This window comes from Canis lupus, chromosome 7 (genome assembly GCF_048164855.1).
Source record: "Canis lupus baileyi chromosome 7, mCanLup2.hap1, whole genome shotgun sequence".
Lineage (NCBI taxonomy): Eukaryota > Metazoa > Chordata > Mammalia > Carnivora > Canidae > Canis > Canis lupus.
Genome location: NC_132844.1, coordinates 53,867,419 through 53,884,956, shown reverse-complemented (window position 1 = coordinate 53,884,956; position 17,538 = coordinate 53,867,419). Strand labels below are relative to the sequence as shown.

Below are 17,538 nucleotides of genomic sequence, written 5' to 3'. Positions count from 1 at the left end.
GAAATTAATCTGAATAAACTTCTTTACTGAGATCTTTCATCTTTTTCAGTAAATTGCCAACTAAACATCATCAAGGAATAGGGATAGGATAACTAAAACACACACATAATTACTACTCATATCATTTTTTCCTCAAACTCACAACAGCCCGGCCTTGTTAGTAGAAATCAAATAAAGTAGCTTAATTTTTTTCTCTTTATGTACCCTTTCTATCTTCCTGAGTAGTTAATTCATTTAAAAAAAAAAAAAAGTATTTCTTTAACTGGAATGGGGGTCAGTGGAATTTTATTATCTACTTGGAAATATGGAAGAATTCAGTTATATTTATGCAGTAGCTTCTACAGAAGATTCCAACATCCAGATGGACATATTGACTTATTTGATCATCCCAGTAACAGCCTGGAAAACCAGAATTTCCAGATGCATGTAAAACTGCAATGATATGCCTAAGTAAAGAAAGATTCAGACACTTGGTTAATTCAGTTCTGCTGTGCATATGTGCAGACATGGCCAGGATTTTGCAAAATGTTTAAAATGAAGTACCTAAGAGAGAGAGTATTAGTTCTTTGCCTGTAGATATGTAATGGGAAGTCCTGCAGGTGTGTGGCTTGATCACTTTCCAGTAAGCATGTAGGAGCCCCAGAAGCTGGATGCTCCCCTTAAATGGCTAGCTCCATGCTTAGGTGGTGGTGACAATGACATGGGCCGAGGCTTTGCCCTGTCTTGCCCACGTGAATTAGGAAGAAAATATCTGTAATACTGGGGTGAATTCAGCTCTGTAATTTTTTTGCTTCACTCCTGATGCCAAAGGTCAAGTGATTTCCCTCCCAACTTGCCTCATGGTTCTTTAAAAATGAATTGTTGCCAGTTGCATGGTTTTCACTGCCTCAGACGAGTTTTCTAATGTATTTCATGACTAGCCCTCATTGGTTGATAATAGTTTGGTTAGCAGTTTACCTTCTAAACCTTGTTGGCCCCTACCCCAAATTCCTCTTAGTTCAAATTCCGCCAAACTGTGGCTTTGAATGAGTGATGCCTTCTTTTTTTTTTTTTTTTTTAAGATTTTATTAATTTATGGGATCCCTGGGTGGCGCAGTGGTTTGGCGCCTGCCTTTGGCCCAGGGCGCGATCCTGGAGACCCGGGATCGAGTCCCACGTCGGGCTCCCGGTGCATGGAGCCTGCTTCTCCCTCTGCCTGTGTCTCTGCCTCTCTCTCTCTCTCTCTCTGTGACTATCATAAATAAATAAAAATTAAAAAAAAAGATTTTATTAATTTATTCATGAGAGGCATAGAGAGAGGCAGAGACACAGGCAGAGGGAGAAGCAGGCTCCCCATAAGGAGCCCGGTGTGGGACTTGATCCTGGATCCCGGGATCACGCCTTGAGCCGAAGGCAGATGCTCAACCACTGAGCCACCCAGGAGTCCCAAGTGATGCCTTCTTTACTGATTTTTTACTATCAGGAGATCCTAACTGTTGAATTTAAACAGCCAGTTAATACATTTGAAGGAAATTTGGAAGGTGGAACTAAATTTTGTTTAATAATGCTACAGCATTGGACTTAGGAGCATACAAAATTTGAAAAAACATCATACTAATAGGATTGGCAGTATAAAACAATTGGAAGACTTTATACCAAACATTTGTGGAGACTTACTCTTTTGGAGACTTACTCTTTTGAGGTACTTCTCATTAGGCCTGCAGTTTTTAAAAAATAAAATTTATTTACATACTAAAGTATATACTATGATTACGTACATACAAATATGTACTACAAGTATATTTTTACTGTTCCTCTTTCATTGTCAAAGCCAACACAATTTCTTGTGAACTCCAGTTTCATATTTTCACGATGCCTTTCTACATCTGTTGTGCCCAAGATTGCGAATCCGAGAAACCGCCAAGGAGCCGACACCGATACAATCACACGAGGGTTTATTTACAAGCTCGAGCCTGGGTCCAAGTGTACCTGACACAGCGGAGCAGGGACTTGGACCCTGAGACGAAGAGGTGTAGCAGCTTTATAGGGGCCAGTGGCCAATGGGATACACAGAAAGTTGCACAGTCATGTCGGTCCACATGCAGGTGGCCGATTGAATTACATCTTACCCTATAGTATCCACTTGAGCTGGCCTATTACTTTGGTCAGAATTGGCGCGCACTTTTGGCGGGCACAAGGCGGGGTTACATTGTCATGAGCCGATTTCCGATTAGGGTGTGCCCAGCGGCTTGACTAGGGCTGGGGCAGCGCCTTAAGCAATAAGCAAGTTATGTGGGGGTCATACAGGAGGTGGCAGGTGTAGCACAAAATGGAATCAGTCCTGCTCTGCTTTGTCCAGGGGTAGCGGATTTTTGTTAAATTTCCTGGGTCCCACATTCCCCCCCCTTTCGGAGGATCCTATGCAGGACCCAATCATGGGTCCAAGTTGCTCTTAGAATGAGCCAGGGGGAATGATTAAACCAGGATTCTGGGATCCCTGGGTGGCGCAGCGGTTTGGCGCCTGCCTTTGGCCCAGGGCGCGATCCTGGAGACCCGGGATCGAATCCCACATCAGGCTCCCAGTGCATGGAGCCTGCTTCTCCCTCTGCCTATGTCTCTGCTTCTCTCTCTCTCTCTCTCTCTCTCTGTGACTATCATAAATAAATAAAAAATTAAAAAAAAAATAAACCAGGATTCTAACCAACCTTGTTGCTGTTCTCGCTCTCCTTTATATTCCAGCGAAGAAGCAACATTCTACGTTTAAGGCAGCACATAACCACCCCCCCCCACACACACACCCTTTGTTGTAAGAAGACTAAGTCTAATCCCCTTCTATTTTGAAGGACAACCTCAGACTAGGGAGTCTTGGAGATGCGAAATAAGTGAGAACAGCGTAGTCTTAGCTTTAGGGGATTGTCCTTGTCCGGTTGGCTTTTCCATTTTGGAACAAAGTTCTTGAGAACGGTGTGTGGGTCAGCTGGCCGGACGTGGGTGTAGTGGACCCAGGGAGTAATCCTGTCCACCTTGAGAGTGGTGGGAGTGGTCAGGATCATGATGTAAGGTCCCTTCCAGCGAGGTTGAAGTGTCACCTGGCCGATATTGATGGAGGTCTGGGGGGTGGCCCAGTCTCATAGAGGGCCCTCAGCTTAGGCCACACCTGCTCATGGGTTCGTTGTAACATTTGGAGGGAGAAAAGAAGTTGGTGATCATCAAATTCAGCAAGCACCTCAGGTTTTAAATTGGGGATAATAGGTGGAGGAAGATCTCGTAGGGAGTTAATCCCATCTTATATGGGGAGTTCCTCACCCTATATAGGGCAAAGGGGAGGAGAGTCACCCAGTCCCCGCCAGTCTCCAGGGTTAATTTAGTTAAGGTCTCCTCTAATGTTCTGTTCATCCTCTCTACCAGTCCTGAGCTCTGGGGCCTATATGCACAATGTAATTTCCAATCTGCCCCAAGTACGAGTGCCACTCCCCGTGTTACCTTAGAGACGAATCCTGGGCCGTTGTCTGACCCAATTCTAACGGGAAAACCATACCTCGGTAAGATGTTTTCCAGCAGTTTCTTGGTCACGGTCTGTGCCGTTTCATGTTTGGTGGGAAATGCCTCTGTCCATCCTGAAAAAGTATCTACAAACACTAGTAAATACCTATACCTGTATTTTCCAGGTTTTACCTCAGTGAAGTCCACTTCCCAGTAGGCTCCTGGGTGGTCCCCTCGGAGCCGGGTGCCCGGGTTAGATCCATGGGCGGTGGCATTAGTTAACTGGCATGCGTGGCAGCTTGCCACAATTTGCTCAATCTTTGCTCGAGAGTCTTTAATAGTGATCTTTGCATGTCGTATGAGGTCTTCCATCTTCCTTGTTCCCATGTGAGGACTCCCATGCATTTTGGATAGGACTCGCCGTCCTAGTTCCTCTGGCAAGATGATGCTGGAGTCTGCGGCCCTCCACCAGCCACGCAAGCACTGGGTCATAGGCAAGTGTTTGATCCAGTGTAAGTCAGCATCACTATAGTTGGGGGTGTCAGGCAGGGTCGGTGCCCCCGGATCAGGTAGCGTGGTAGTTAAGACCTCGGTCACCAAAAGGGCTGCCTCCTTTGCTTTTAAATCGGCTAGCCAGTCTCCCCTGGCTACTGGCGTGTCTGATTTTTGGTGCCCCGGACGGTGGATGATGGCTAGGGCCTTGGGCAGCCAGAGGGCCCTCAGAAGTTCAAGAATCTCCGTTTTGTTTGTTTTTTTAATTATTTATGATAGTCACACACACACACACACACACACACACACACAGAGAGAGAGAGAGAGAGAGAGAGAGAGAGAGGCAGAGACATAGGCAGAGGGAGAAGCAGGCTCCATGCACTGGGAGCCCGACGTGGGATTCGATCCCGGGTCTCCAGGATCGCGCCCTGGGCCAAAGGCAGGCGCCAAACCGCTGCGCCACCCAGGGATCCCCCTGTTTTGTTTTTAACAGTCTTCCCCTCTGCTGTCAGAAGCCCTCTCTCCCTGTAAAGGGCTCCGCGGATGTGAGCGGTGGCGAAGGCGGACCTGCTGTCCGCGTAGATGTTTATTCGTTTACCTTCCCCCATGGCCAGCGCCTTGGCCAGTGCGATCAGTTCTGCCCGTTGAGCCGACGCTCCGGCTGCCAGTGGCTCCACCCAGACGGTCTCCGTTTCTGCTGTTCCGGCTGCCCCCGCATATCTGACTCCTCGGACAAAACTGCTGCCGTCCGTGTACCAGGTGGCGTCCGCATTCGGCAGTGGCTGGTCCTGGAGATCAGCTCTGATTCCGTGCACCTGTGCCAAAACTTCTTGACAGTCATGCAGAGGGGGGTCCCAGTCTGGGTTAGGGAGTAGCGTTGCCGGATTCAGGGTTGTCGGTGCCTTAAATAAAATTCTGGTGGGGTTTAGCAGCAGGCTCTGATAATGGGTCAGACGGGCATTGCTGATCCAGCGGTCTGGGGGCTGTTTGAGTGCCCCTTCAATAGCATGTGGGGTGCTAACATGCAGTTCTTGCCCCATGGCCAGTTTGTCTGCATCCTTGACCATAGTGGCCACCGCAGCAATAATTTTTAAGCATGGGGGCCATCCAGCAGCCACCGTGTCCAGCTTTTTGGAGAGATAGGCTATGGGTCTCTTCCAGGGACCTAAGTGCTGGATAAGGACCCCTTTTGCCACCCCGTCTTTCTCATCCACATACAGGTAGAAGGGCTTGGCTAGATCAGGCAACCCAAGAGCCGGGGCAGACAGTAAGGCCTGTTTAAGGTCATTAAAAACTCTGTTCATGGCCTCTGTCCATTCAAAATTTTGCTGGTGCCTGGTGGCCTCATAGAGGTGTCTGGCCATCTCAGCAAAACCCGGAATCCATAAGCGACAGAACCCTGCTGACCCCAGGAATTCACGTACCTGGCGGATGGTCTGCGGCTGTGGGATTCTTAAGACAGTTGCCTTCCGGGCATCCGTCAACCATCTTTGTCCATCCTTTAATTTGTACCCAAGGTAGCTCACCTCTGCTCTGTGTATCTGGGCTTTTTTAGCTGAGGCCCAGTATCCTAAGGCCGCTATGGTCTGGAGCAAGTCCCTGGTGCTTTGCAGGCACGTGTCCTGGTCCTCCGCCGTCAACAGGATATCATCTACATACTGTAATAAAGTCAAATGAGGGTGCTCGGAAGGAACTCACCCAAGTCTTCGTGTAAGGTCTCATCAAAGATGGTCGGTGAATTTTTGAATCCTTGTGGTAGTCGAGTCCAGGTGAGCTGGCCATTGATGCCTTTCTCAGGGTCCGTCCATTCAAAGGCAAAGAGGTCTTGGCTCTTGGGCGCTAAAGGCAGGCTGAAAAAGGCATCTTTTAAATCTAATACCGTATACCAAGTTTTGTCTGGAGGCAGGGTGGAGAGGAGGGTGTATGGGTTTGGGACCGTAGGGTGCATATCCTCTACTCGCCGGTTGACTTCCCTCAAGTCCTGGACTGGCCTGTAATCGTAGAGTGCGGTTTCCGAACCGGCAGCAAGGGAGTGTTCCAGGCCGATTGGCAGGGCCTTAACATGCCCGAGTCCAGTAGTCGCCGTATGTGGGGTGTGATTCCCTTTCGTGTTACTAGAGGCATGGGGTATTGGCGGACCCTGACAGGGTCTGCCCCCGGCTTTAGTTCTATGTATATGGCCGGTCGATGCTGGGCCAGCCCGATTCCCCCAGTTTCTGCTCATGCTTGGGGAAATTCCCGCAGCCAATGGTCAGTGTCAGTCATTGGGGCTGAGGGCATTTGATGGAGACGATATTCGTCTTCTAAACTCAGGACAAGCACCTGAATTGGGTGCCCCTTCTTGTTTAGAACTTTTGCCCCTTTGGGGTGGAAGCAAATTTGTGCCCCCATCTTGGTGAGCAAATCCCGACCTAACAACGGGTAGGGACACTCAGGGATGACCATGAAGGAGTGGGATACCCGGGCCATGCTGAGATCCACAGTTCTTCGGGTAGTCCATGAGTATTGTTTGGTGCCCGTGGCCTCTTGTACCCATGAAGTCTTGTTTGCCAATTTCCCTTGGGGTTGTAATAAAACCGAATGTTGTGCCCCAGTGTCCACTAGGAATTCAACAGGTTGCCCCTCCACTTTAAGAGTTACCCTAGGCTCGGGGAGGGGTGCCGAACCCTGACTCCCCTAATTGTCCAGGTCCTCCATTTCCAAGATCTTGGCAGGGGCCTTAGATCTTTTGTTAGGGCAGCTTTTCACCCAGTGGCCCTCTTCTTTGCAAAAAGCACATTGGTTTTTGTTCAGCTTTGGGCGCTCCCGACGGGGACCAGGGCCATCCTCCTTACCTGTCCCTGAAGCCAGCTTCTTGAGGTACCTCCGTCTTTCCTGTGGGTCGTCCATGGTTGTGGCCAGCAGGATCTTGGCCAGGTTTCGGGTCTGCCGGTCACTTAGTTTGGTTTGTTGCTCTTCCGGACTTTCTCTATTATTATAGACTCGTTCTGCCTCTATCACTAAGGCCTGCAAGCTCTTTTCTCCCAGTCTCTCTACTCTTTGCAATTTCTTTTTAATGTCCGGAGCGGCCTGGTTAACAAAAGCCATGATAATTGCGGCCTTTGTTTCCGGGGCTTCTGGGTTCATAGGGGTGCACTGCCTAAAGCGTCTATGACCCTCTCTAAGAAGGCTGCTGGACTCTCGTCCTTACCCTGCCTCACATCATAGACCTTGGCCAGATTGGGAGGCTTGTGCGTGGCAGCCTGGAGACCTGCCCCTAGAGCCTGGCAGTGGACCCGGAGTCTCTCCTTACCTTCAGCTGAGTTGTAGTCCCAGGTGGGGCGGGATAAAGGGAAGGCAGCATTTATGAGGTCTGGGTTTTGAGTCGGCTGTCTGTCCTCCTCTCCCAGGACAGACTTCCAGGCTTCCACCTGAATTGGTTCTCTCTCCTTGGTGGTGAAGAGAACCTGCAAGAGCTGTGGGCAGTCATCCCAAGTAGGCTGGTGGGTGAAGAGAACAGTATCTTAAAGTCCGATCAGATCTCTCGGATTATCAGAGAACTTTGCATTTTGGGTTTTCCAATTATATAAATCACTGGTGGAGAACGGCCAATATAACATTAGCTGTTCGCCAGTCTCATGGGTGGGGGGGGGGAGGGGGGGCTCCATGGCGCGGAGAGGAAGGGCGGTGGAGTCAGCCGGCCCGAATTCGGAGGTGGGGCCGTCCGGTGGGTCCAACCATGTGTCCCCGCTGCTGGCCTGCGCACAGGGACTCCCTTGTCAGGGAGGGGTGGCGCCCCTTCTGCAGCCCCCGGTGTCTCCAATGGAGGGGCGGAAGGGGTAGGGGGTGCCCGGTAGGGTGGCGGGAGGATCAGGTCCTCTGGGGAGGAATCCTGGAAGACCGGATAAAGGGGTGATGGGGCGTAGAGTCGGTCTCCTTCCCGGCTTTCCGCAGGGCTAGAATCTCGGTGGGTCCTGCTTTGGGGGGTAAAATGGTTTTAGCCAAGGAGGGGGATTCTCGGTCATGTCCTGCCAGATCAGGATGTAGGGCACCTGGTCAGAGTGGCCGTCCGGTTTGTCCCTGAAGATCACGGCCTTAACCTGTAAGATAATAGGTAGGTGGAAAGTTCCTTCTCCGGGCCATCCCACGCCAAAGGGGATTGGCCATTCTGATATGCAATAAATTTGGAATCTCTCTCTCTGTATGTCTATGCTCAGAATACGAGCTCTTTCCCTAACATCCGAGAAGTGGGAGAGCATAAGAGACAGGGGAGTGGTTTCTGTCTCCCCAGTTATGTCCCCAATCCACACCAAGACACAGACAGTAAAGACGATTAACAAGGACACAACACAGACAAATGCAAAAAAAGTTAACAAGGACATAGTAACACAGACAAACGTTCCAGTGCGGCTGCAGAGACAAAACAGAAAGCAACCCGAAGGGCTGACAGTCAGACCTCCTTACAGATGAGGACCCCCATCCTCCTTACAGATGAGGACTCCTGTCCTCCTACAGATGAGGACCTCAGTCCTCCTTACAGATGAGGACTCCCGTCCTCCTACAGATGAGGACCTCCGTCCTCCTTACAGATGAGGACTCCCGTCCTCCTACAGATGAGGACCTCCGTCCTCCTTACAGATGAGGACCCCCGTCCTCCTTACAGATGAGGACTCCTGTCCTCCTACAGATGACGACCTCCGTCCTCCTTACAGATGAGGACCTCCGTCCTCCAGGCAGGGGCAAGAGACGTCTCCTCAAGACCCCCGGTCAATGGCCCGCCAGCGGGTCCACCTAAGCCAATGCGGACCTAATACAGATTGGAATTCCTACTGGTTAGAGCTCTCAGAGAATATGCGCGCAAAAGGTGGAAAAAAGCTGAGTGCACTCACCACACGTGAAACCCTCCGGATGGGGTCCTGGAGGTTTCTTGGATCCCGGACGACCCCCCAAATGTTGTGCCCAAGATTGCGAATCCGAGAAACCACCAAGGAGCCGACACCGATGCAAACACACAAGGGTTTATTACAAGCTCGAGCTTGGGTCCAAGTGTACCTGACACAGCGGAGTAGGGACTTGGACCCCGAGACTAAGAGGCCTAGCAACTTTATAGGGGCCAGTGGCCAATGGGATACCAGAAATTTGCACAGTCATGTCGCAGGTGGCCACACGCAGGTGGCCAATTGAATTACATCTTACCCTATAGCATCCACTTGAGCTGGCCTATTACTTTGGTCTGACCAAATTGGCGCGCACTTTTGGCGGGCACAAGGCGGGGTTACATTGTCATGAGCCGATTTCCGATTAGGGTGTGCCCAGCGGCTTGACTAGGGTGGGGCAGCGCCCTAAGCAATAAGCAGGTCATGTGGGGGTCCTACAGGAGGTGGCGGGGGCTGCACAAAATGGAGTTAGTCCTGCTCTGCTTGTCCAAGGGTTGGGGATTTTTGTTAAATTTCCTGGGTCCCACACCTGTTTACAGGCTCTCTCAAATATATAAATCTTTTTTTAAAAAAGCATGTTTATTCTTTACCTTTTGATAAGTTTCTCAGTATTTATCAATATATGTCTTGCAATTTTTTTTTTTCTTGCTCTTGGGGTAGTTTCAAAATAAATACCATCATCTCAATAGTTCTTCTTTCTGTTCTTTCTTAAAAATCTTTTTTGGGGGATCCCTGGGTGGCACAGCGGTTTGGCGCCTGCCTTTGGCCCAGGGCGTGATCCTGAGGACCCGGGATCGAATCCCACGTCAGGCTCCCGGTGCATGGAGCCTGCTTCTCCCTCTGCCTGTGTCTCTGCCACTCTCTCTCTCTTTGTGTGTGTGTGACTATCATAAATAAATAAAAATTTATTTAAAAAAATCTTTTTTTGTTGTTTTATTACCATCTATTTTCTGTATACATATGGAATCCTACTTTTAGTTTCTCTTTACTATCTTATCCACTTTACTTTGCCTGTATAGGGTTTTCTCAATTTCTTTTCTATTTGTTTCATTTTATTTGCTTAAACTATTTCCATTTACTTTTTTCCCATTTTTATATCCTTCCAAAGAACATTTTCTTAATATCATATTTTAACATATTATTACTCCTGTGATGTCTTGAGAGTAAGGCTTCTAGTTGTTTTACCTTTCTTCTTACCAGAGTTTGAGTTTTTCTTGTTTATAACAGGACTTGGCTAATTTTTATTTATTCAGTAGTTCAAGGATCTTTGAGAAAGTAATATCGATTATGACCAGAGCATGATTAGCAAAGATGCTGTTTTTCATTCTCTATTATGCAAGCTCAGATTCTCTTGTAAATAAATCTTATCCATTGTAACTGACCAATTTTTTTTTTTCAAATTATTATTTTTCAGACTCTTGGTGTAACCCACACGAAACAGTCATGAAAACAGTTTCTTAGTATATCTCAGTTGAGTTTGCTACACTGGGCTCATGCCCAAGGTAATAAAGTGCTTTGTAATAGTGGCATTTAGAGTAAGAAATAGAAAAAAAAGTGTAGGGGAAAGGCATTTGGGTGGCCTGTGCTCAGTCTTGAAGGTATTATTTTTCCTACCCCAAGTCATGAAAGTTAATATTCCTCTAACTATGGCAGTCTAGTGTAGAGGGAATTAGCAAAGGAAATTGGAGGCATGCCTTGTATATTTTATGTACAGTATCAACTTTCACTATAACAATAGAAATAGAGCAATAGAAACAGTTGATAAACTTCTGTAGCAAAAGCAGGAAACCTGTATCATTGAGAGATTATAGAGCCCATTACTCTTAGCATATCCCCATTGATGCCTATAGTTAACAAGACTTGCATGGAACATGAAGGAACAAGACTGAAAGTTGAGCCTTAACACTCAGCAGGTCTTCTGGCAAAATCCTTGCAAATAATTTCTTGAGGAAGGACTTGATTTGTACTTGCCCTTATGTATTATTCACAAGTGCCATTGAATAGAGTTAGTTAACCTACAGTAAAATGCATGTAATCTGTTGTGTGTTTAGTTCTCCCTAATAAATGTGTGTGTGGGGTTTTTTTTTTTTTTTTCCTTAAAAGTGTCTTGCTTTAGGGACACCTGGGTGGCTCAGTGGTTGAGTGTCTGCCCTGGGCTCAGGGCATGATCCCAGGGTCCTGGGATGGAGTCCTGCATCAGGGTCCCCACAGGGAGCCTGCTTCTCTCTCTGCCTAGGTCTCTGCCTTTCTCTGTGTCTTTTATGAATAAATAAATTAAAAAAATATATTTTTTAAAAAGTGTCTTGCTTTAAATAGCTGTTTTAGGATTAGCAGTAAAACATTTCCTGGTTGAACAATGCTATGGCATCACAACCTATAAAGCAGGTTTGATCTATATTTTTGACATATGTTGAGTTTCCTACCATTTTCTTATTCTTCTAATCCTGAACCTTCCAACCCTGAGATTTAGTCGATACTAATTTTCAGCATCACCCTTGTCGTCAGGATTTCTGCCATATTTATTTGTATGCAGTGTGTCACTCTTGATCCATAATCTTATTTTTTCATGTCAAATTAAATCATTCTTTCATTCAGCGTGACACACACTGTAGGCTTCTTGAATTTTATGCTATTTTTATTACATGTCCACCTTTACATTGTGCTATCCCTATATTTTTGAGAATTTATTTAGTGTTGAGGCCTTTTCCCTTCTCAGACTCCTGTCGTTCTACTTGAAAGTTGTTCGTTCTTGTTCCTTTATGCTCCATGCAAGTCTTCTCATTTTTTCCTCCCTTCTGAGACTTTGTCTGCATATATATTGAACATATTTTTTTCAGTCTTTTTTTTTTTTTAATCTTATCCATTAATTTCTCTGGATGCTATTTTTTCTCCCAAGAACTGAATTGCCTCTTTTGAGAAATTTGTTCTCTTTTCCTTCCTTGGCAGGAGCCACCTTTCCTTGAGGTTGCTAACTGCTCTTGTCCATCTCCAGCATCTCTATTTTCGCATCACAATATGCAGTGTTTATTTTCTTGAAAGCTTTTGCTGAGTTTTAATCCCAGGAGAATATTAAACATCTTTCACTCTGGGTCTTCAATATAGGATCATCTTTGCCAACCTCCTTTTGCCCATTGCTCCATCTTACACAGGTGGCATCACAGTAAGTGTGTTCTCATTGACCATATCGCTGTGGGCTTCTTGGTATGTTTACAATCCTTGTCTAGACTGCACAGTGCTTGCAGAAGGACAGCTGCTCTACTACATGGGCTCTTGGACCAGGTGTTGTAGAGGCCTAGAGGTTCATGAAGCTACCTGGAGAGCCACTGCTGGGTGTAGGAGAGGCGGATGGGCATGGCCCAGGACCTCTGCCTCTGATACTAACATGAATTCTTCTTAGATATTGGGATTCAGTGTAAGGTTTACATATGAAAAGAATAGTTTTACTACTAATAATATAGTTTGGAAGATGGTTGGTATAGTGAAGGAGCATTGACCATGCAGATAGAAGGTTCTGTCTTACCAGCTGGGCAGGGTTCAGGACTGTCCTGTCCTCTGTAAAGTGAAGAGTATATTTTATTTAATTTATTTGAGAAGATTACATGGAATAGTGTGAGGATGCATGAGTAACTGAGAAATAATTTAAGGTATGACGTAAACTACTTGTATCAACATATATGTAACCAAAAAAAGGCAATGTTTAGTGAAAAAGAGCTAGTTGCAGAATGGTAGATACAGTGTGATAGCATTTGTATTTAAAATAAATACAAAGGGATGCCTGGGTGGCTCAGCAGTTAAGCATCTGCCTTTGGCTCAGGTTGTGATCCCGGGGTTCTGGGATCAAGTCCCGCATCGGTCTCCCTTCAGGGAGCCTGCTTTTCCCTCTGTCTCTGCCTCTCTCTTTCTCTGTGTCTCTCATGAATAAATAAATAAAATCTTAAAACAAAACTAAACAAAACAACAGCATTTATTGCTAGAAGCTTAGGACTGGGTATGAGGACAAAATGGGCTTGAGATCGATATATATTGCTTTTTTGTTTTTAAAAAGAAGCATTTAGATTAAATATGTAAAATAATTGTATTTGGGTTTTGTGTGTGTGTATGTGCATGCGCACACGTGCTTTGTAGGGTACTTTTAAGGATATCCTCCCAAATATGTAAAATACCACTTAAATGTGGCCATGAAGTTTCTTGAGTTATATATATATATATATATATATTTTTTTTTTTTTTCTTTCTTTGTCTAGTCCATAAAACTGTGTCTGTTCCACATGAGAGACTCCTTACTCTGGTAAAGGAACAAGGGGTGGTGGAAAGGGAGGTGGGCAGGGGTGGGGGTGACTGGGTGATGGGCACTGAGGGGGGCACTTGATGGGATGAGCACTGGGTGTTATGCTATATGTTGGCAAATTGAACTCCAATAAAACAAAACAAAACAAAACAAAACAAAACAAAACAAAATAAAACTGTGTCTGTTCCTAAATGAAAAGTTTGAGGGAAAGAAAAGACAACTAATTAATATTCTCTTTTTAATGGTATGTTCGTGTATTGGAACATTTGTACCAGTTCATATCCTCTCTTTTGCTCGTTGTTTTATTCCTGAAACAATGAAGGGAAGCTAGAATTCTGGATAGTTCATCATTTCTTTTTTCAATGGTCTCATCCCTTTTCTCCATTCAGAAACAATATCTAAAATAAATTAATCTTTCACAGCCAATTTGGAACACAGATCAAACTTCTTCCTTCCCAGGATTGAATCCCTACACATCGGCCCTTGGAATCAATCCTAGTTGAATTACTAATCAGAGACTCCACTACATAACCTCTTACCCACCAGGATCCTGAGCATTGATCTCCCTCAAAGGGCCCTGCATGCTGCTTCCCCTCATGGAAATGGCAAGTAGCCAATATTGCATTATCTTTTCTTTCTTCAATTCCTAACCAGTAAGGAAGACAAGAATATTTTCTATTTTCTTTACTCTCTAAATCTCCCTAGTAACTGTTTTCTTCTTCTTTGATGCTGCTCTGACTTACCATTTTAACACTCTCCTGAGTGTATTCATTTGTAGCTTAGAGTTGGCATTGCCTAGGAGATGGGAAGGAGGAATTGGGGCTGGAGGCTGGAGATACAGACTGTAGCACATTTTGGAATTTAACTCTGGCCATTATACTGGTCTTTCTTCTTCCCAGTAGGGTATGGTATGTCTTTGGCTCACGCCTTTTCTCTCCTTGCCTGCTAGCCGTGCCACACCATTTCCCTGGTGACTTCTCACAGAAGACATATGTTGTGCTTCCCATGAACTGTAAGGGTGGTGCAGACACAGGTGATATGCCTCTTTTTTCAGGTTACACGCTGGACATGAGGAAACCTTAATGGTAGCCAGCTATACAGCTGTGATTAAAGTATGGGTCTCTAGGTGCTTAACGTCAGCCTCTTTCTACTGCACATTTTGTCCTAACTAAGCAATCTTTCTAGTCTTTGTTGGATCCTGCTTCACTCAGCCTTAAACGCTAGGACATTTTCTTCAGCTGTACTCACTTTCTTGGTGATCTCATTCAGTTCCATTTTAAATACCATCTATATGCTAATGACTCCTAAATAGGTATCTTTTGATTTGATCTCTCCCTTGAACTCAAGTTTCATTTATCTTTCTTACTTGACATCCATCAGGGTATTTAATAGGCATTTCAAACTTAGCTTGTCCAAGATCTTAATACCCTTCCATCTCAAAACCAACTTCTTCCAAGCTTTCTCAATGTGACAATAGCCCAGCTGGCTTTTGCTAAAAACCTCAGAGTCAATATTGATTATCTTTCTTTTAAGCCATTTATTTAACGTATCAGTTGATTGTGTTTGCCCTACTTTGAATATATATAACAAATCTGATCATTTCTCACATTGCCATCCTATTACAAGCCACTCTTTTCTCAGCTCCTTTGTTACAGAAGATTCCACACTCATTCCCTTGATTTAATTCTTACTACCTACAGTCTATTTTCCACATAGCTGCCAGAGGGGTCCTTTTAAAGAGAAGTCAGATTATGGTACTCCTCTGCTCAAAGTTTTCTAATAGCTTCTCAGCTCATTTTTAGGCATTCCAAACTCCCTACGATGCTCTGACCAACACAGTGGGCCACTGAGTAATTCTCAGTACTTATTTCCTTCTCTCCCTACTTCACTATGCTCTGGACATGCTCACCGGCTTTTCCTCAGATTGCCAGGCACACTGGGCTTCTTTGCTATTGCTGATCCTTCTGCTTGGAATTATATCAAGATGTTTGCATTATCTCCTCTTTCACTACCTTCAGGTTTCTGCTCACCTATCACCTCTTCAGAGATACCTGACCACATAAACTAGAAATTGCATCTCACTGCCTTAGGGTCCCCTTTCATTTCTCTTCACAGTAATTATCACTTCCTTCCTTCCTTCCTTCCTTCCTTCCTTCCTTCCTTCCTTCCTTCCTTCCTTCCTTCCTTCCTTCCTTCCTCTATATTTCTCTTTTGTTTTTGTTTTGTGTATTTGTGTATTTTTTGTTGCCTCTACAAGCAGGTAAGCCCTGTATGTGAGAGAATTATGACTTTTGTTTGTTATTGTGTCCCCAACACCTAGAACAGTTTCTAAACCCTAAAACAGATTAAGCCAAACTCAATAATTTGTTCACTCAGTGACTGGTGGCAGATACTGCAGGGTAGGCCATGTACAAGGGCCATGAGAGACTCTTAACTCTGGGAAACAAACTGAGGATTGCTAAAGGGGAGGTGAGTGGGGAGATGCAGTAACCAGGTGAAAGGCATTAAGGAGGGCACATAATGTGATGAGCACTGGGTGTTATACACAACTGATAAATTATCGAACACTACATCTGAAGCTAATGAGGTACTATATGTTAGATAATTGAATTTAAATTTAAAAAAGCATAGGTATTTGATATATTTGAGATAGATAGATAGATAGATAGATAGATAGATAGATAGATATAGATACAGATAAATAAAGAAGAGACCAGATCATAAGAAATCCTCTGATAAGGAGTGATCACACACTGTAAACTTCACCGTGGTTGAGTATATACTATATAAATCATATAATCCAGACTTCTTTAGGAGACAGATTTAGTTTCAAATAGTCTGTCTTAGGTTGGCTGTTACTATTATTTTACTTCCAAAAGTAAGCACTCATTTTCTCTGATTCCGTATATATTGAGTCCATACTAGAGGCATTCATTAACTCATCTGATCTTCACCAGAACCAAAGGGTGCTCCTGAGTTTCAGTAGCTTTTCCAAGGCCACATGATTGGTCAATGGTGGAGGCAGAATTTGAACCTCAGAAGCCTGACAAGAGAGCCATACTCTCAATCACCATAGCTCTGCTTCATAGTCTCATCCTATTTCTGTGTCCCCATTTTTGGTTTAGAAGATGTGATTATCATGCCACAGTGTCAAGGCAACAATCCCATCAGAGGATTGACAGACCATTACATATTTACTGAAGTATGTGGTGGTATGACATTTTTCTTTTTAAGATTCAACAACCCATTAATTTTGCAACTTTAGAACAACCTGCCCCATGTACTGCCCAACAAATATTCTTTCCACTTGTGATCATTGAACAATAAAGAAACCATATTCTGGTCATCTCTCCAACTCTTGCCTTGCCCTCCTTCCCCTAAGAACTGATTGTTTCCTGTGTTCTGCAGGCTGCTCAGTCAACCCGGTCACTGTGATATCCCGCATGCTAAGGACACTGGAAGCGGGAGTCAGGTTTGCACAATTAGATTGATAAGCAGATGCTAAGCCGATGTGACACAGCTGCTACTGCTGAGCTAGGAAAAGCAGGTCAAGGTTATCAGGAGAAAGTGTGACACTTGCCCATAGCTGGGAGCAAAAATATCCCCATGTACTGTTTCCTTTTCTAGTTTTTCTCTTTAAATTCCTTCTTGGCCTTTCTTTTTGTTTCTTTATATCTCCTCTTTTTAGAGGGCTGAGGTAGAAGACTCATATTGAAGTCACTGGACCTCTCTAAATGAAGGCCAACTATAAATCAGCCACTTTGTTTTTCTAACATTACATATGCATTATTTGATCTTCCAGGTAGTGCCACACTTTCAAAATCAGACTCAAAGATTAACAGTGATCATTTGCCATTTATTATTTGAATCTGTTTATTTTTAGTGTACATGGTTTCACATCTGAAGCATACTGGATATCTTGTGCTAATGCATTGGATACTCATGGCACATTAGCATACATGCAGTGTAACCAGGGAGTCTGGTTTCTTGTTTCCATTTTTCATTGAATTGAGTTTATTGGTGGCTAAATTTGATTTTTCATCCAGAAGAACCTGTTTCCCCTAAGGTCTTTTTTTTTTTTTAAGCTGTTTCTATATAATTTTGAACAGAATATGATTTAATTAGGTGAAAATGACCACATGAGGGAAGCCAACATTAAAACCAATGCTACTGAAAAATATCTTCAGATAAAGAGTACCTCAGCTTCTACTGGTAGATTCTGAAGCCATACCAGGCATATCACCAGTGGGTAGATGATGCCATGTCCCTGTTTGGGATTGTTCTAATTATTGCTAGTGGGGTGGCCCCTTTTGGAAAGCCCATTTCTCTTCCAGGATCCCCCATTCTCGTCTAACTAGGCCTAGTCCTCTGCATGGAAAT

The 17,538-nt window shown here is 44.8% G+C and overlaps 1 protein-coding gene across 1 annotated transcript; it reads right to left on the bottom strand.

The window, feature by feature from the left end:
- Positions 1 to 3,499: 3,499 nt before the first annotated feature.
- LOC140636415 (uncharacterized) lies at positions 3,500 to 7,601 on the bottom strand. Its single transcript, XM_072831632.1, is given in 7 exon segments — positions 3,500 to 3,540; positions 3,543 to 3,780; positions 4,051 to 4,197; positions 4,407 to 5,644; positions 5,647 to 5,955; positions 5,958 to 7,100; positions 7,103 to 7,601. Coding segments are annotated over 7 exon segments (3,615 nt in total).
- Between the last annotated feature and the right edge of the window lie 9,937 nt (positions 7,602 to 17,538).